The sequence below is a fragment of the Entelurus aequoreus genome, linkage group LG11, assembly GCF_033978785.1.
Source record: "Entelurus aequoreus isolate RoL-2023_Sb linkage group LG11, RoL_Eaeq_v1.1, whole genome shotgun sequence".
Taxonomy (NCBI): domain Eukaryota; kingdom Metazoa; phylum Chordata; class Actinopteri; order Syngnathiformes; family Syngnathidae; genus Entelurus; species Entelurus aequoreus.
The window spans coordinates 65,913,534-65,933,688 of NC_084741.1; the positions used below are offsets into that span (position 1 = coordinate 65,913,534).

At 39.8% G+C, this 20,155-nt stretch overlaps 2 protein-coding genes across 4 annotated transcripts in view; both read left to right on the forward strand.

Moving 5' to 3' along the window:
• The window catches only part of ncapd2 (non-SMC condensin I complex, subunit D2), a 39,995-nt gene extending 32,071 nt beyond the window's left edge, over positions 1 to 7,924 (forward strand). For both annotated transcript variants that reach the window (XM_062063792.1, XM_062063793.1), the window contains 7 exons: positions 2 to 179; positions 282 to 376; positions 461 to 541; positions 1,003 to 1,186; positions 1,257 to 1,398; positions 6,111 to 6,227; positions 7,626 to 7,924. In XM_062063792.1, coding sequence (XP_061919776.1) covers positions 2 to 179; positions 282 to 376; positions 461 to 541; positions 1,003 to 1,186; positions 1,257 to 1,398; positions 6,111 to 6,227; positions 7,626 to 7,708 — 880 coding nt within the window. In that variant the 3' untranslated portion in view covers positions 7,709 to 7,924. The remainder of the gene's footprint in view (position 1; positions 180 to 281; positions 377 to 460; positions 542 to 1,002; positions 1,187 to 1,256; positions 1,399 to 6,110; positions 6,228 to 7,625) is intronic.
• Positions 7,925 to 8,627: 703 nt separating this feature from the next.
• nppcl (natriuretic peptide C-like) lies at positions 8,628 to 11,117 on the forward strand. Of its 2 annotated transcripts, none has more exons than XM_062063795.1 (3): positions 8,628 to 9,492; positions 10,274 to 10,417; positions 10,516 to 11,117. In XM_062063795.1, exons 2-3 carry the CDS (start codon positions 10,313 to 10,315, stop codon positions 10,789 to 10,791), a joined length of 381 nt encoding a protein of 126 aa, XP_061919779.1. In that variant the 5' UTR covers positions 8,628 to 9,492; positions 10,274 to 10,312; the 3' UTR covers positions 10,792 to 11,117. The 2 variants fall into 2 exon arrangements, with proteins under 2 accessions (XP_061919779.1, XP_061919778.1); XM_062063794.1 differs by having other exon boundaries at positions 8,630 to 9,492; positions 10,271 to 10,417.
• Positions 11,118 to 20,155: the final 9,038 nt, after the last annotated feature.

Genomic DNA, 20,155 nt, shown 5'->3' on the forward strand with positions numbered 1-20,155 from the left:
GGCTCAGTGACGAGGTTCCCTCAGTGAGGCAGACAGCCGTGACGGTGCTGACACAATTGGTGCTTAAGGATGTTCTTAAGGTCAAGGGTCAAGTCAGTGAAGTGGCCGTGCTGCTAATTGACCCTGAGCCTCACATTGCCAGCCTAGCCCTCAACTTCTTCAATGAGCTGGCCACCAAGGTACGTGCATGCACACGCACGCACACACATACTTTTGAGAAAAGAAAGTTTGAATAATTGGAAAGTTCTTCACATCGTTACCTGCCAATCATTCTTCATCAGGATAATGCAATTTACAACCTGCTTCCGGACATAATCAGTCGTCTATCCGACCCTGAGAGAGGCATGAGCTCTGAGGACTTCAACACCATCATGAAGTAAGAAGGCTCTCTCGCTGGGACATGTTGACATGTAAGATAATTTTTCATGTTCCATCAGATGTAATGTCTGTGTGTTTTTAGGCAGCTCTTCTCCTACATCACCAAAGAAAGGCAGACCGAGTCTCTGGTGGAGAAACTTTGTCATCGCTTCAGGACTGCCAGGTGAGACCATCACGCCTCTCACTGTTTCCCTTGATCGTGACCAGCTGTGATGTGAAGATGCAGGGGTAGGACGTGTGTAATTAGTTGTTCGCTTTGTCTGTATGTGGTAAGAGGCACCCAGAATTCACAGTTGATTTCACCCAATAATGACACGCTGACATCACTTGCACTCATCTTGTCATGGAGGTTGTGTCTGCGTGTTGTTGGAGAATGGAGATGGGGCGTGACCTGTGCCATGGGTCCGGCTCTGAGTCATCCATACTCAAAGCTCAAAGGAAGGACATCTTACATTACTCAATGGCAAAGTGAATTAAGACATGACGTTCAATAGAAAATGCAATTTGGTCCAAATGCCAGCACAAAGCCTAAACGCACAAGTAAAAGATATAGAATGGTGTGCAATTTGCATAATTTCTAATCAAATTTTAATCCCTCATTCATCTTTCTTCTCTCCTTGCCAGGACGGAGCGTCAGTGGTGTGACTTAGCCATCTCTCTGTCACTGCTGTCCATGTGTGAGCGTGGCTTCAAGAGGTTGCAGGAGTGCTGGGAGTGTTACAGTGACAAGCTGACTGAGCCCGGCGTTTACCAGCCCCTGCTCGCCATCACTGCCAAGCTGCGACGCGGTGCCAAGCTCCAATTCAAGGTGCAATACACACGCTTCCAGTAGGTGAGGCATGTGGTGGTGCTCAGCGTTAACATATGTTTTGCAACAGAGCCAAGTAGAGGAGTTCGAGAAGCGGCTGACTGCGGTCCACACACGCGGCTTGGAAAATGTGGAAAGTCCTGATATGAATGAAGAGGACCAAAAAGAGGGAGAATCTTCTGATAAGACACTAATGCGGAAGTCTAAGAGAGGTCTGTGCATAATATTGACAGATTGATCACAAGACCGTGTCTCAAAAAAGCCGTAATGTACACTATAGCTACTTTTTACATGTACACTCTAACTCTGCACTAGTTCAACATAATAGATACCCTATATCAGTGTTTTTACTGGAGATGTCCGATATGCTTTAAAATGTGATATCGGAAATTGTTGGTATCTGTTTCAAAAAGTAAAATTAATGACTTTTTAAAACGCCGTTGTACGGAGCGGTACATATCCGGTAAAACACGGATATAAACCCAGTCAACAGCCCCTCCCCTCTCCCCTCTCCCACACACAACACAGGAGTTGACGACTGCAACATGAGAGGTTTACTGGCGACGCTTGATGACCTCATCAAACCGCTGCGAGCGCAGCATAACAACAACAAGAGTGTGTTGTTGCCGGTGCTGTAGCCGTGGCTAACAAGCCAGCTCGCTCGGTGACTGACTAACGACACCATGTCTATGGTTTGGGATTATTTTAAAGTGTCTGACGGATAAAAAACTGGCAATTTGCGATGACTGCAAAAAGTTGGTTATGCGAGGAGGAACCAAGACGTCTTCCTTTAATACGAGCAATTTGTTCTCCCACCTCTTCAAGAATCATAAGGAAATACACGATGAATACAAGCGGAAGATGGATGAAAAGAAAACACAGAAAAAAAGTAGTACCACACAGTTGTCGCTTAAAGACTCAGCCGAGAAAAAACAAAAATACAACAAAAACCACCCCGGGGCGAAAGCTCATGTTGTGGTCAGGGACAACGCACGCAGTATGGCAAAAGCTACGATGGAGTTTGGTGTGGCTAGTCTGCCCTGCATGGCGCACACTTTGCAGCTTGCAGTGAACGGAGATGCCCTATCTCACCGCAGCATTTCAGAAGCTCTGGCCTGACTGGTAGGCCACTTCAAGCACTCACCACTAGCTTGCAGCACATTTGTGTTACTTATACAAATACGTTACAGCAGGGCAGATTGAGCCCAGTTTATAATTTTGGAAAACCTTGTTACATTGTTTAATGCATCCAGCGAGGCATCACAACAAAATTAGGCATAATAATGTTATTTCCACGACCGTACATATCGGTATCTGTTGATATCCGAATCGGTAATTAAGAGTTGGTCAATATCGGCAAAAAGGCCATTATCGGACATCTCTAGTTTTTACCATATATATACTTGCAGTGTGCATTGTTGGGCCACCAAAAAATGTATTTCTCAGTAGTCTGTATGGGCCGCAGCAGAATCACCACTTCTGGCAGTAATGACTATCTCAAACAGAAGAAGCCTGGAGCTAAAGTCAAAGAAAAGTCTCTTAAGCGCAAACAATATGACTAAAGTGGTGAAGAAGTGGGTTTAATATTTTATGTGCTCTTAAATTTTATTACCGTTACAGGCATGGGATTTTTTGGTCTATAGTTAGAAATCCGTCTTATCTCTAAAAAAAAATTAAAAAAATTTTAAATGTCAGTTTTTCTTTTTTTCCGACCTAATCTGTGTTAAAATCTTGATCCGTCTATTTGCCATACCTGCCAACAACTACGGTTTTCCCGTAATGAGTACAGTTTTTGATAATCCATTCGGATTTACGGCTGCAGTGGTAAAAACTACAGTTTTCCATTAAAAATTATTAACTTAAAAATCGCTGCTACGTAGCGAAGCAGCTCCACGGGCAGGGGACAAAATATACGGGAAACATCAATGATGATTGTTTGGTTTACATTTAAGAAAGTCCATGATTGGTTGGTTGATGAGTCACGATTGGTTAAGATTAGGGCGAAACATTACGGACAGGCCAATCAGAGGCAAGATAGGGCGGATCATCGAACCAGGAAGGGAAATCACAACAGACACTTACGGTACATCCCAAATGACGACGAGAGAGTGAGAAGAGGGAATATTCAAGCGGGCGATTTATATATTAAAAATGGCAGAGGGATTCTCTTCCTTAGATTTTTCTTTTAGGGATGTAGATGACGTCCATTTGGACAAATGTATGCGTCTGCATAAATAAATGCCCAAAACATTAATTTTAGTTGTTTACTATGTAAGCCCAAATCAAAACCGTTCTCAACATGGAAGATGTGGAATGCACATTTAAGAACACACATAATTGTGGCAGACATGTTATGACTTTTGCTACAGTATAGCCTGTCTAAATGCAAAATTGTATTCTCATTGGTGTTTTAGAACAAGACAGTAGCTAACATTTTGTTCATTATTTCTACTGTTTATATTTTGACATTGAATAGTTTAATCATTTTGAAACAATAACATGACTGCAAGATATTTATTTCATGCTGTAAATCACAAATGGCTACTCAGATAAAGGAAGTTAGCTAATAGAATAAACATTAATACTATGATTTAGCATTTGGAGCTGTTAGAAGTAGAGAGGGAGTCAAAGAGACAGAAATTGGCTATAAAATCCCAGGCAGAATCCACTAAAGCAGAAACAAAAAGGAAAATGCAAACTGCTCAGAAATTTGCCAGGAAGGCTCATGTCAGAGCCATCAAAGAAAAAATGCTAAAGTAATGTGTGAATGAACCAGAGTAATGTGTAAATAATGCGGCCCCCAAACCCCTATCTTATTTTCAGTCTTTTTCATTAAGTTCAAATCACATGTCTGCAGTTGAAGGGGTACTGCACTTTTTTAAAATGTTGTCTATTGTTCACAATTATATGAGAGAAGCCCAGATGTCTTTTAATATTAGGATTTTAAAGATGATAAACAATTGAAAAATGCAGCTAATGGGAGTTACGTTGTAGCCTTCAAAGACCTCAAAAACAACTTCAAAACCCTCTGTTTTTACATACACACTTGTCCAAAGTGTCCCCTGCCTTCCGCCCGAGTGCAGCCATAAGTTCCAGCCTCCTCGATGTGTAGGTTTTTTGGGGGATGATATAATGTAGTAACAGACGTGTTCATAACAATATATAATATGTTCAATATTTACCAAATTTTGATCATTTTATTTAATGCCAGGACTGGTTTCTTCAGCGCATTGAATTTTGTTCTATAGCAGCGCACGTCCAACTTCTGGCAACAAATGTGTGTTCCTACTTCCGCAAACAAACGCGTGTGTGTGTTCTAACCATGGCAGAATCGATAACATACAACAAAGACATCTATTTTTGGACAAATGTGGATTCACAATCTTATATTTTTGAAGCTGAATATATTGAGGATAAATTACTGCTTATAGAAGCAAGCACAAAGGAAAGATGAGATGTTGGAGCAGACGGAAGCCGAGACAGTGAGATGAAAGTGAATTTGACACTATTAATGTGGAACTTTGAGCCATGCTATTTCGACATAATACCCAAATAAACCGGGACCAAACGCATAACTATCGAGTGAGTCACTTTTATATTGCTCATGCTACACGCAGCACATCATCCGTGTTATTACAACTGCAGTACATACACTGTCTGGCTAGCTGTGTACAAACAACCTAAAATGTGGGCTAATACTTTACAGATACTGTAATATGATTGTTCATGTTTTTCAGTTAGTACAAACTCAAACGCATATCGTGCTGTCGTAGAAGCTAGCTTATCACTTTCCGTAGCTAGATTTTATGGCTAATATTGAATTATGCCGATGTGTTACTACGCTAGAAAAAGAGTTCCTCATTGCTTGCTTTTACAATAACGATGTTGCTACAGCTTGGTTATACAGGTTATGGAAAGTAGCTGAAGTATTCACTGCTTTTGAATGCATTTTTAAAGTGATTTAGAGGTAGAATTAATTGCTGCCATTAGCTTCATTGCCAGAAACCAAAAATGAGCCGTTTTTTACATATTGGAATGCAAAAAAACAAAACCTTTTGTCTTTACAAAAATAAAAAGTGCAGTTCTCCTTTAAAAAACCTTCATTACTAATTAAGTTTACTTAAACACAACATAATTATGTAAGTTTATTTTATGTCAGTTATTGAGGCTCTTCTTGCTCAGTATACTTTTTTTAGTAATTGTTTTTCTAATCACCCTGAGCTAAGCCTAAGGTTTATGTGTTAAATTAATAATAATTTTTGATTAATACATTTTTTCATATAATTTGACAAGGTTGTAAAGTGTAAGTACCGGTAGGTAAGATATAATTATTGAATACCAAGAAAATCCTGTGTAAGATGATTCATTCAGTGTTATTTTAGTCGGTCCTGGGTCCCTCTGTTGTGGAAAAATTGCGCCTCAGGATCAAAAAGGTTCAGAACCCCTGTCATAAGTCACATGCAACATAATATTAAGGAGTGAAACCGAAGGACACTGCAGTTTAGCACACATCTATAATAGTGTTGCTAAAATAAACAATCACGGTCGCCGAGCTTTGTCTATTTGCCGGGGGGAAGAAACTACATGATGAAACTTACAGCCCCCATCATCTAGCTCAGGGGTTCTTAACCTTTTTGATTAAAGTGCAAATGAAAATACAGCTCCACCATTTTGGTCATAGTTTTTGTACAAGAAACTTCACAATTACTTTTTTGCTCCAGACTTCTTCAAATTGTTTAAGCTAGTCATGCATCAGCAGTCGCTTGACTGATTTATTACTGCCACAAATGGTGAAATATTATGTATTATGACTAGTTGACACATTACTGATAGAACATTATCAAAATGTAATTTTTCTGTAATAGGAGTCTTAATCAATTCAACTGTCCAATTTGGTGACATGTTTGCTGTCTTCTCTATCCAGGTAAATCAAAGCAGTCAGTTTGCAGCCGCGATGACAGTTTTGTGACTCCTCGAAAAACTCGCAAGTCAAAGAAACCTGCTATTACTTTCTCCAGTGATGAGGAGGAGGACGAAGAGGGTAAGTCTAGCTTAAATGCTTACCCTACTCACCTGTTTGGCTTTAAGATTGAAGTTGAAAGTGTTGATCGGTAATGTGCCACTCAAGTCCTGTAGTTGGCCGTATTATGTGTTACAAGGACTGTCTTACATGGTTCACTTTACATACTGTATGTCCGTACGTTTCCATGCACTAAATAGTTCTCAAATAGTTTGGCTCTAAATAAGCCTCCTACAACCCATTGAAACACCTTAATCTGATTGTATTCGGTTTTTGAAAAGTTGTGCTAACACACCTGGATTATGCGATTGGAAAGCAGATGTCTTGAGGGGTTGTGGCGGCCGGAGAGGACCCTTCGTATAGCGCATGCGCCAGGGTAAGCACACGGGATGCAACGCGGAAGCAAATACTGTTCAATAAAAACAAAGCAACCATCGTAATGAAGAAGAGACGTTTAATTTAGTTCACAAATTAAAAAAAACAGAACATGTTTGAAGTGCATCGATGGTAGAAAAAAGAAACAGATTTTTTTAAGAAGGTAGCTAAGGAAATGTAAAATGCCGGTTTAATTCAGACCACCGAACAAAATATGAATGAGCTGAAAGATAATGAAGCAGGTATATTAAAGCGTACACAAACCTCTTACCGCTGCATTTGTGCAAGCCAACTGATTAACTTTCCGCACAAAGAGCAAAATCGTCCAGAACAATAGCAACCTTCCTCTGGATATCAGTCGAGACACAAACAGTCTTTTCCTTCGGATTTAAAACTCCTTCCATCAATCCACAGAGCCTTTTAAATAAATTGAGACATTCAGAAAAGTTTTGTTTCCATAATTTTTGTCTGAAAATTCCCTGGGGGAAAAAAACCTCTTCCACCGCCTTTCTCTGCATCCGCCCCGATACATTCTTGGTAGTTGTGTCATGTTCTTGGCGCAATCAAAGATCATTTCTTGATGCTGTTTTCTATTTAACATTAGCATAGCCATTGAAGATGTAATATTTGTAATTTGTGCCAATATTACAGCCAATATTAGCTAAAACAAGTTGTAAGGATCTGCAAATCCTAGTGTGACGTCAAAGGTCAACCAGAAAAGTAATTCAGTTATCCGCGCTGAGGTGAAATAAGAACCCCCCCAGTTTATGGGAGGCGCATGACCAATAGTCGCATTTGAGTGTGCATGGACACTTGGACACACACACAGGTGTGAAAATACAAAAAAACAAGTATTTGAGAAATCAAACTAATTTAGTGCATGGAAATGTAGTGACTGGCATATAAGACATTTATGTTTGACACCACACAAAGGAGGATTTACAAAGTGTGTTGTATATTTCAGTGACACTGATGAAGGATCCATGACATGTCCAGAAAAGGGCACATGATTTCTCACATTTCATTCCTTTTTTCTTTCATCAGATGCTGTGTTGACGGAGAGCGAGACCCCTAAAGTCACCACGCCAATTTCCCGCACATCTCGCCGATCTCGCCTCAGAAACTGATTTTCCTTTTTTTGTTTTTTAATACTGTCTCTTTTAAAAATCCTTTTATTGTTCAACATTTTTCATATTTTACTTGTTTGTTTTTAGATAACCTTGTATATTTTTTAAACTGTGATTTTTGCTTAGCAAGCACTGATTAATCATGTGTAGAGAAGTTGGAGTCAGGACATAATTGTAATAAACCCGCGCCAGGTGTGGTTGGTTCAAAACTCCCGAGCAGCTGTGTCGCATCATTGCAGTCCAATGTGTCTAGTAGGTTAGGTCAGGGGGGTCCCCAAACTTTTTACTTGGGGGCCGCATTGGGTTAAAACAACAGTTAAAACACATATATACAGTTAAAACACACATATACAGTTAAAACACACATATATATATATATATATATTTTACTCACGCACTAATTGACTGAAAGAATGCGCACTTGCCACACGCTCGCCCAACACTGTGGCGCGAGCACAATGTCACGTTATCGATGGGGAAATGCATTTTTAGACTATATGATTTGCCTGAGCGGCTAAGACACAGAGTAACAAGCGGTAGAAAATGGATGAGAAAGGACGGATTTTAAAAAAAATTATAATTATTCCGGGCCGGATTTTGGATGCTGTTGGGCCGTGGTTTGGGGACCCCTGGGTTAGGTCCTTGAAATTTACAACACAGGTTTTCAAAGTTAGGCAAAAATGAGTTTACTCTCCTCTCATTCTCAGTGCCAATTGTCCTAAACAGTCTAAACATCTATGAATTTGACCTTTATGTTGAAAAACGTTCTTTTTCTTTCTTTTATTTGTATTTTTTTTTCAACTGCTGCACCATCTTTAGTGTTCTGGGTCTGCCTTGTACTTTTAAAACCGCTGCTTTCCTGCACCATCGCTACAGGCATCACTCTGTATGCTCCTCCCTTCATACAGTAGTGCCTTCCATCATTTCCCTGTTTACTAACAATCTTTTCTATTCCCCATCATTCATCTGGCATTTATTTTGCCAACAGGTTGGCTTCTCTTCGATAATCAATCTTCTTCTAGGTCTCTGCTGGTGATTTTTTCCCCCTTCCCTGCTGCCTACTTTTTCACCTCCCACGGTCTTTTTAGTGACATCACATGCACAATAGTTTAACCCCCCTAACCGCTAATCTCTTTCGCCTACTGCCCTCCTCCACACATAGTCTCCCAAAAAGATAAGAGGGTTGTATGCCCCTTTACATAACCACTCTGCATCATAATTGCATCCACCTTTAATTCAAATGCATGGAAATAAGCCATTCTCTGGGTGCCACTTCGGTTGATTACGGAGTTAGACCTTGTTGAAATAATCGGGCTGCTGAACTTGACGGCTTCTGCGCTATGGTGTTATAATTCCGCGGCAGGGGGTGCGTGGAGCAGATGGCACTGACAGACTGTAACTTACCAAACAGAGAGGGCAGGGCATGCTGGGGAAAGACCTGAGACAAAGGTGACGAGATCACCGTGTCTTAGTTAGCTGCAGACCTCTGGCTTTGCACTCTGTAAAGAAGACGTCCAAAGAAAACAAAGCGTATTCTATACAACTAGATCATGCCTTAGCATTCATCCTCTGCCAGCAGCAGCAGGAGGGGAAAAATAATTTCAATTTTACCACAGAGCGGCTGAGGAGGAGGAGGAGGAAAAGGAGGCGTGGCCTACCCAGTGAGATAGTGATGCTCTCAGCAGGTGCCAACAAGTGAGAGGTAGCTCAGAGCGGAGATGGAGAAGAGGCAGTAAGCGCAGAAGACGTCCACAAGAAGATATCCGTGCACTACAACCAACCAGGTGGGCATGCTTTTCATTTGCAAAGTAAACTTTCTGCATTCTTTTTGTGTTGAATATTTCACAAGCTGAAATGCAAATATCTTCATTCTGTTTTGTCTTGGTATTTGTACACAATTGTTGCATTTTGGAGTATTTTCTTCTAGTTTGTTTTTTATTGAACATTTCATACTGTGCAAATGATCTGAGTTTACATTAATAATCTACTCACTTTTTAAAAACTTTTTTCAACCCTACAATGTGATGCTTATTCCTACCTAAAAAAAAAAAAAATCACATTACCGTTTTTTTATAAATGTATTCTTGTATTAGTAAATACGTTTTGGATTTTTTTAAATTAAGTACATTATTGTATTTCTCATTTCTTACTGTTTTGTTTTTTTTAATACATTTGAGTCAAATGATTTTACATTAGTTTATTCATTTAACCCCATAACATTTATTTGACATTAAAAAGAAATTAAAAAACATGTTTTGTACTTTATTTTTAAATAATTCTTAAGATAATGTTTTAGGTTTTTTTTTTTTGAGTATTTTTGAGATTTTTGATAGATGTAGTGAAATGTTTAAATCCCAAAAGATTTAAGTCTTAAAAAAAAAAAAGAAGCTTTGTTTACTGATGCAAGCAAATATTTGTTTTCGTTCTTTGCTCAACGGCACTACAGTGTCCATAATTAAGTCTGCTGTAGGATTTAAACCATTTACTTCCTTGTCATGTACTGATGAGCAAACTGCCTCTGCAAAAAATGAAAGTAATTGTTTTCAAACGTTTGGTCTCTAGCAGCTGCTATTTCCAGTTGTCCAGCTCATCACCTGTGCTGCCATGTTGCTTTGTCCCTTGTTGCTGGGGGCCACTCTGCTCGTCATGGCCCCCCTTGACACCTTGGAGGCTCGTGTGCTGCACCCTCCTCCTGATAGCAGCGCACAGGTATGCACTTGGTTGTTGTCGGTGGGAGAATAATGAAATGTCTCCACGATTGAATTATTGTCTCTTCTAATTTAATTTCTTTGTTTTATAACGTGAAGTTAATGGAGCAGCTGCTGGACCATTACGACTTGGAGAACCTCTTAAACAGCCCGGCAGAGGAGCAGTCCACCTTGTCCTCCGACTCCAAAGCTTCAGAGTTCCCCGCCAAGTGGGTCGACGTCCAGGCGGAGACACCCTGGCTCCGCCTCCTCAGAGAGGCCATGGCCAATCAGAAGCGAGCGGAGACAGAGCAGCGCTCGCGGAGGGGATGGAACCGAGGTTGCTTTGGTCTCAAACTGGACCGAATCGGGTCCATGAGCGGATTGGGCTGCTAGTAGAAATGTGCAGCGGAACAGACTGCAGTCACCGTTTTAGATGCTGGAAGGTAAAGGGAATTTGACATGTTAGTTACCATGCTAGTAGATGTTAATCGCTGTTTGAATAGTGCAGCTTTATATGCTTTCATGTGTAAGTATTAGAATGTCATCAAGCAGCATATGCTCATTGTAAAACTACTGTTGATAGTAAATCATGTATAGCTTTTGTTTGCAAATCATAGTCAAATGTTGTCAAAGTTGTATAGTAAAAACTTATAGACATGTGCACACTTCCCACTTTTTATTCACCTATTGATTTGCATATTAAACAGATTTGGACATTTTGTTTTTCCTTATCTGTCACACATTTTTAATGAGATATAAGAACATTATTCATTTTATGTTTAATGGGTTTGTACTTAAGGATATATATTTTACACTTTGTGACTTCAGAACACAAGTAAAAATGTCCTCCCCTGCCGCAATCTAATAGATACAAAATACCTTCACTATGTTATAATCCACTGGTTTTTGAAGAACAAGTTGTAGGACATTGAGAGGAAAAACACGCTGAGACTGGGATGGATGACAAATGTTGGCTGCAGAACCTGTTTTTTTTAAATATTTGTAATTCTATACCAGTGGTCATCATACTACGGCCCGTGTGCCCGATCCGGCCTGCCAGCGTCCAAAATCCAGCCCGCGGAAAGTCAGAGCAGAGCAGCTTTATTTGTCCATTCTTAACATGTACAAGACACATAAGAACTGAAATTACATTTTCGGCACAATCCCGCTAAGAGCAGAGATACGTTACAGGGAGACAAGACGGGACCGCCAACGGATCAGCCACTTAGGGCGCTCCTTAAAAAGGTGACATTGGGAAAGGGGGAAGAGTAAAAAAAATATCAGTCTGAGGCTGGACCCTCAGGAGTGGTCCAGACTGAGTCCGAGGAAAAAACCTCACATAGCATGGCACACATAAACCTGGTACATGTAATCACAACAACTCGCAACAGAGTCATCCAACAGGACCCTGGAGGCCGGCAAGTCCCAAGTAAAGAGGGAATTTTTTTTTTTAAAAATTCAAAACATTTTTTAAAATTTTTTTATCTGTCCGTTCTAATCCATTTTCTACCGCTTGTTACTCTCAAAAAGTTGACCCCTGTTCTATACTATCAAACTCAAGGGAAATTGCCAACGTGCCCACGATATGCAGGTGGGTGACAAACTAAAAAAAAAAATTATATATATAATTTAAACCAATAGGGATTTCAGTTGTATTGCCATATTGTAATTGCACATGTTGATTACAGGCTCTAGCTGTGTCCTGCAAATTTGACAGTGACACGCTGTAACGAACATGTTCTCGGCAGCGAGCACACTTAATGTCCCTCCACCGTGTTAAGCAGCTTCTAAATCACTCAACCTCTCTTTATGATGGCAAAAAACTGTTTCTTAGCCATTCATCAACCCTTAAGTGATGATGCTTCTAACATGCTCCACTGAACACTGTAGGAGGATAAAAGAAACTGCTAACCACTAAGCTAGAGTGAAAGTATATCAGTATATGGTTGATACTACGGTGATTAGATCAGTAATTTTTTTCATCACAAAATAAATTTGGGGAACTTTTTTTTTGTTTACACCCTCAGGAAATAAGTTCCTGGAAACAGGAGGACTTTTGATGACAAAAACCAAATGATTTGGAGCCTTTAGTAGTTTTTGCACTATTCACTTTATTTTGCTCTTATTGTATCTATTTTTCTCATATTTATTTGATATTGTTACAATTCCATTTTGTGTTCTTGTCTGATTATAATTTTGATTAAAAATGTAATCATTCAAAGATATTGGAAACAATCAGCATTGGTATGACCAATACTTCCCCTCTTACTATACTTGGGATTGGATATTGGAACCCAAATTTGTATAGCTGCCCAAAACAAATGTGAAGTATAAATAGCAGAAGAATAAGTGTTGATTACATTTGAACAGATGGAGATGGAACCATGTTACAACAGAACGTAATCAGTAAATTAGCAAGTATATTAATAATAGTTTTGACGTAATAATACAACCAAAAGCGGCGCAGTGTTACTGCATATGTCAGAAACCAAGTTAAAAGACTTGGTAACCTGGTTTCATTATAATTTATATGCCAAATAATATATTGTATATTAGGCCATATCGCCTATCTCTAGTGGCCACTATATGCAGTCTGGGAGCCGTTTTGAGCTTGGTGTTGCTGTTTTGACGAACCTTTGGCGCGGATATTATGACATGGCACCATGGTATGCAAATTTTTTAACTGATATGGTGGAAAGCAATTAATAACAAGGAAATTCATACTGTAGCAAGGTTATTCTAAAATGAGTGAACAATTATATAATAACAGAGTCCATCTATCAACATCATGTATCATTGCTGCAAATTTTTTTACAAGTGGCTTCTTCCGCTTATCCAAAGTCGGCTCGCGGGAGCAGCAGCCTAAGCAAAGAGCTCAGACTTCCCTCTCCCCAGCTACTTCGTTCAAAGAAGGACTTGGAAGTGCTGATTTTCATGCCAGTTGCTTTACACTCCGCTACGAACTGAACCAGTAAGAGCTGAAGATCCTGGCCAAATGAAGCAAGTAGCACCACATCAGCCGCAAAAAGCAGAGACCTAATCCTGTAGCCACCAAACCGGATCCCCTCAACTCCCTGACTGCGCCTGGATATTCTGTCCATAAAAGTTGTAAACAGAATCGGTGACAAAGGGCAGCTTTGACGGAGTCCCACCCTCACTGGAAAACTGGTCCGACTTACTCCCGGCAATGCAGACCGAGCTTTGGCACTGATCATACAGGGAGCATAGCGCCAATATCAGGCGGTCCGATACCCCATACTCTGAGCTCTCTCCATTGGACATCCCGAAGGGACATAATCGAATGCCAAGTCCACCAATCACATAAAGACTGGTTGGGCAAACTCCCACGCACCTTCAAGGGTCCTTCAAGGGACAGACAGAGTTGGTCCACAGTTCCACGACCTGAACAAAAACCACACTGATCCTCCTGAATCCGATGTTCGACTATCCGGCGTAGCCTTTTCTCTAGTACACTTGAATAGACCTTACCAGCAAGGCTGATGAGTGTGATCCCACGATAGTTGGAACACACCCTCCGCTCCCCCTTTTTAAAGAGAGGAACCACCACCCCTGCCAATCCAGAGGCACCGCCCCAGATGTCCATGCAATGCAGCAGAGTCTTGTCAACTACGACAGCATCCAGAGCCTTGAGGAATTCCGGACAGATCTCATCCACCCCCGGGGCCCTACCACCAAGGAGCTTCTTAACATCCTGAAGCCCCAGAAACAGGCGATCCCACCACAGAGTCCCCAGGCACTGCTTCCTCATTGGAAGACCGTACACAGTGTTGACGGTGCACTGCTTCTCCTTCCTGAGGCGACGGATGTTGGTCCAGAATCGCTTCGAAGCTTTCTGGAAGTTGTCTTCTCCGGACTTCTCCCATGTTCGAGTTTTTGCCTCTGCAATCGCCGAAGCCGCACACCGCTTGGCCTGTTGGTACCTGTCTGCTGCCTCTGGAGTCCCATGAGACAAACACCAGTGGGTTCTGGGATTTACCTTGTGGCACAGCTCCGATCGGCTGCCTCGACAATAGAGGCACGGAACATGGTCCACTCGTAGTCAATATCCAGCGCCTCCCTCGTAACGTGTTCAAAGTTGTTCCGGAGGTGGGAACTCTCCTGGTCGGGACACTCTGCCAGACCGTCATTTTGTGTTTGGGCCTGCCAGGTCTGCATGCTCCCCTACCATCGGTCATGCCGATTGACTGTATTTGGTCATTTATTTTAAAACCGGATTCAATAAATTTTTTGTTTTATTAATCATATTTTATGCCAGAGAAACAATTATTTGACTCCGAAATCTGTAAGTAAATAAATCAATAATAACTAAATAATACATAATTTGAAGTATATACAGTTGTCCCTCGCCACATTGATTGATTGATTGATTGAGACTTTTATTAGTAGGTTGCACAGTGAAGTACATATTCCGTACAATTGACCACTAAATGGTAACACCCGAATAAGTTTTTCAACTTGTTTAAGTCGGGGTCCACTTAAATTGATTCATGATACAGATATATACTATCATATATCCTATCATCATAATACAGTCATCACACAAGATAATCACATTGAATTATTTACATTATTTACAATCAGGATTGTGGAGGGGGGGTGGGGATATGGACATCAAGTAGTGGACATAGAGAGAGAGAGAGAGAGAGAGATCAGAAGGCATAAGAAAAATAATCTGCATTTGATTGTTTACATTTGATTATTAGCAATCCGGGGAGGGTGTTAGTTTAGGGTTGTAGCTGCCTGGAGGTGAACTTTTATTGCGGTTTTGAAGGAGGATAGAGATGCCCTTTCTTTTATACCTGTTGGGAGCGCATTCCACATTGATGTGGCATAGAAAGAGAATGAGTTAAGACCTTTGTTAGTTCGGAATCTGGGTTTAACGTGGTTAGTGGAGCACCCCCTGGTGTTGTGGTTATGGCGGTCATTTACGTTAAGGAAGTAGTTTGACATGTACTTCGGTATCAGGGAGGTGTAGCGGATTTTATAGACTAGGCTCAGTGCAAGTTGTTTAACTCTGTCCTCCACCTTGAGCCAGCCCACTTTAGAGAAGTGGGTAGGAGTGAGGTGGGATCTGGGGTGGAGGTCTAGAAGTAACCTGACTAGCTTGTTCTGAGATGTTTGGAGTTTAGATTTGAGGGTTTTGGAGGTGCTAGGGTACCAGGAGGTGCATGCGTAATCGAAAAAGGGTTGAACGAGAGTTCCCGCCAGAATCCTCAAGGTGCTTTTGTTGACCAGAGAGGAAATTCTGTAGAGAAATCTCGTTCGTTGGTTAACCTTTTTGATTACCTGGTAATCATCCTGATTACATGGTGCTTCAAAGATTGCGGCTTAACTATATAACTATATGTAACTATATTCAAAGAGTAAACCATTTCAAGCCTACCCTATGAATCAGAATCAGAATAGTTTTATTGCCATTGTTTGAGAACGGGTTCACAAACTATGAATTTTTCTTGGTGCAATCGTGCAACATAAACCACACATATAACACATGTTTGGTAATAAAAAGAGCTGTAACTGAGCTACTCTTCGCGGGTGTAAGAGCACTGGCCCGGACACACAATTTATGCACAAAAACAAACAAAACAGAGCGCACGAGAGCCTTCATCGGCGCCATGATGATGACGAATGTTGTGCAACAAGCATTAAATGGCTAAATGAAGTAAAAAATATCATTATTACAGTACTATTGGCCACTAGATGAGACCAACCAATCAGAGCGAGCTCTCTAGTATCGTGGCCACTGATTGGCTCCTCTTCAGGCAACGTAACTAAATTGGATTAAAAAGAGTGTAATGGTGAATAAAGGGTGTTATTTCAGAGAGCTCTCAACTCTATTTCGAAGGTTGTAAACCGGTATTTTATGCTTTAACTACGAAAATATTTGATTTATAATTAATAATGATTTATTTCCGGATATTAATTTTCCACGGTCAGGCCAGAAAGTAAATAATAATAGTAATAATGGATTAGATTTATATAGCGCTTTTCTAGACACTCAAAGCCAGGGGTCCCCCAAACTCCGGCCCGCCAGCGTCCAAAATCAGGCCCGCGGAAAGTCCCAAGTATAAAAAAAATTAAATTAAATTAAAAATTAAAAAAATATAATCAAAAATGTTTTCTTTCTTTTCTTATCCACTTTGTACCGCTTGCTACTCATGGTATCTCCTAGCCACTCAGGCAAATCATATTGTCTAAAAATGCATTTTCTCATCGACATCATTGCGGAAAGTGCCCTATATGTATCTAATATATATATATATATATATATATATTAAATATATATAGCGCAAATGCATTTTTAGACAATATATATATATATATATATATATATATATATATATATATATATATATATATATATATATATATATATATATATATATATATATATATATATATATATATATATATACATACACAGCCTGGCCCCTGGCCAAATTGTTTTAACCCAATGTGGCCCCCGAGTCAAAAAGTTTGGGGACCCCTGCTCAAAGCGCTTCACAGAGAAGTGAGAACCCATCATTCATTCACACCTGGTGGTGGTAAGCTACTTTCGTAGCCACAGCTGCCCTGGGGTAGACTGACGGAAGCGTGGCTGCCAGTTTGCGCCTACGGCCCCTCCGACCACCACCCACCATTCATCAAGTATTCATCATTCAAGTAGGGTTGTACGGTATACCAGTACTAGTATAGTAGCGCAACACTAATGAGTCACCAGCGTCACAATGTAAACAAACGCCATGGGTGGATCTACACCTGACATCCACTGTAATGATACCAAGTACAGGAGCGTATCTAGTCGATACTACTATGATTACATCAAAATGTTTTACTTCTTTCGTTTAAAAAAAAATCATATTATGCTTATAAACTCAGGAAATACGGCCCTGGACACATGAGGATTTAAATTATGACCAATGTATGATCCTGTAACTACTTGGTATCAGATCGATACCTAAATTTGTGGTATCATCCAAAACTAATGTAAAGTATCAAACAACAGAAGAATAAGTGATTATTACATTTGAACAGAAGTGTAAATAGATGAATAATACATTTTCTACCACTTGACAAAATAATAGAAAGATAAATGACACAATATGTTACTGCATATGTCAGCAATCTCATATGTTCACTATTTTATTTAAGGACAAAATTGCAATAAGAAAGATTTTTTTGTTAAAATAAAGACAATAATTAAATTTTTTGTGGTCCCCTTTATTGAGAAAATTATCAAAGTATCGAAATACATTTTGGTACCGGTACCCTACCAAGAAGTAAATAAAATCGATAAACGAAGAACTACTGTACTGTAGACTTAAAAATAATAATAATAATAATATTTTGTATTCAATTATGTATTTATTATACTAAATACACTCTTTTATACTTGTTTGTTTGCTAACAAAGGTTTAATGATACTGTAGTAGTTATTTTGTTTCCTTCATATTCTAAGTACCACTAGATGGCGACAAATCCTAACATTTTCAATGCTGCTGTCGCAAATAGACTTTACACTGGACTTCTTTACCAAAGTTCTCAAGTTGCTTTAATCACGACTAAATGTGTTTTTCTTATAATAACTCGTTCATGTAAATATCAGTCGATTAAATTAAATCCAAAATGGGCTGTTGGCGTTTTCAAATGTTCATTTACCCCACACATTATTTCCGTATAACCAACCTCTGATTAAATCCCTATACAATCCCTTTTCTCTTGTCCCTGTGATATTTGGCACATTTATCACACCAGAGGCAGCATTTACTGTAGTCCTAAAAGTAAAATGTTGCTCTGCCAGCCGCCATCTAAACTTAGCCTGACCTTTCCTTCCCCTCTTTGACCTTAAGCTGCAGAGCAGGCACGCATGCCGACCTTCTGTCAGCTCCACTGGCACGTCTGCAAACATATAGCTGATAGCGGGCCACAATAAAAAAGTCAACATATTGCATACTGCATGTGTGGAAATGTCGACTATTGTGAAAAAGACACCTCATGACGTAAATGACATTTGTGGTGCTCACTGTGGGTTGTGGTTGATTTAGAACTCATTAATTATACGTTTTCATAGCTAGGGCATAAAAACCTACCATTTAAACATTAGGAGCACCCTCTAGACATGAAATAACACCCTTTAGTCACCTTTCATTTTACCCAATATGCTGCCTGAGGCTCAGCCAATCAGTGGTCACGATACTGAACAGATTGGTTTGATCTCATCCAGTGGCCAATACTCAAGTATTAATACATTAGTTAATTTAGCCATTTTATGCATTAAAATGCTTAACATAGGGCAAAATGTTTGAAGAATATGCTTGTAAATACCAAAAATAAAATAAAATATCTGCGATGTGGTGAAGCCGCAATATCCGGCGACTGTGCATGTAATACGGTTATCATCAAAGTTTATTTAATTATTAGTTCCGTGGTTCTTGAACTTTTTTCACCAAGTACCACCTCAGAAAACACTTGGCTCTCCATGCACCACCATAATGACCAACATTCAAATACAGTAGCGCAGTAGGCCTAAGTCTTCATAATAACAAGGCAGAGGTTTTATTTAACAAATATATTTGATATTTTTGGCCACTTTAACATTACACACGACGCCCAAACGTCACCAAGGATGATACTCCATGTATAGTACATCTTTGCAGACTTCTTTGGGCATGACAGTTTGAGAATAACTACAAACCCCAAAACCAGTGAAGTTGGCACGTTGTGTAAATCGTAAATAAAAACAAAATACAATGATTTGCAAATCCTTTTCAACCTGTATTCTATTGAATAGACTGCAAAGACAAGATACTAAACATTCGAACTGGAAAACTTTGTTATTTTTTGCAAATACTAGCTCATTTGGGAATTTAATGCCTGCAACATTTTGGTCGCGACATCTGTAAGTGCAAGTTAAAACTTTACAATGCAAAGGAAAAGCCATTTATCAACAACACCCAGAAACGCCGCCGGCTTCGCTGGGCCCTAGGTCATCTAAGTTGGACTGATGTAAAGTGGAAAAGTGTTCTGTGGTCTGACGAGTCCACATTTCAAATTGTTTTTGGAAACTGTGGATGTTGTGTCCTCCGGACTATAGAGGAAAAGAACCATCTGGACTGTTATAGGCGCAAAGTTCAGAACCCAGCATCTGTGATGGTATGAAGGTGTATTAGTGCTCAAGGCATGGGTAACTTACACATCTGTGAAGGCACCATTAATACTGAAAGGTACATACAAGTTTTGGACCAACATATGTTGCCATCCAAGCAACATTATTATGGACGCCCCCGCTTATTTCAGCGAGATAATGCCAAGCCATGTGTTACAACAGCGTGGCTTCATAGTAATAGAGTGCGGGTACTAGACTGGCCTGCCTGTAGTCCAGACCTGTCTCCCATTAAAAATGTGTGGTGCAATATGAAGCATAAAATACCACAACGGAGACCCCCGGGGACTTAAGCTGTACATCAAGCAAGAATAGGAAATAATGCCACCTGAAAAGCTTAAAAAATTAATCTTCTCAGTTCCCAAACGTTTACTGGGTGTTGTTAAAAGGAAAGGCCATGTAACACAGAGGTAAAAATGCCCCTGTGACAACTTTTTTGCAATGTGTTGCTGCCATTAAATTCTAAGTTAAAAAAATTAAGTTTCTCAATTTGAACATTAAATATCTTGTCTTTGCAGTCTATTCAATTGAATATAAGTTGAAAAGGATTTGCAAATCATTGTATTCTGTTTT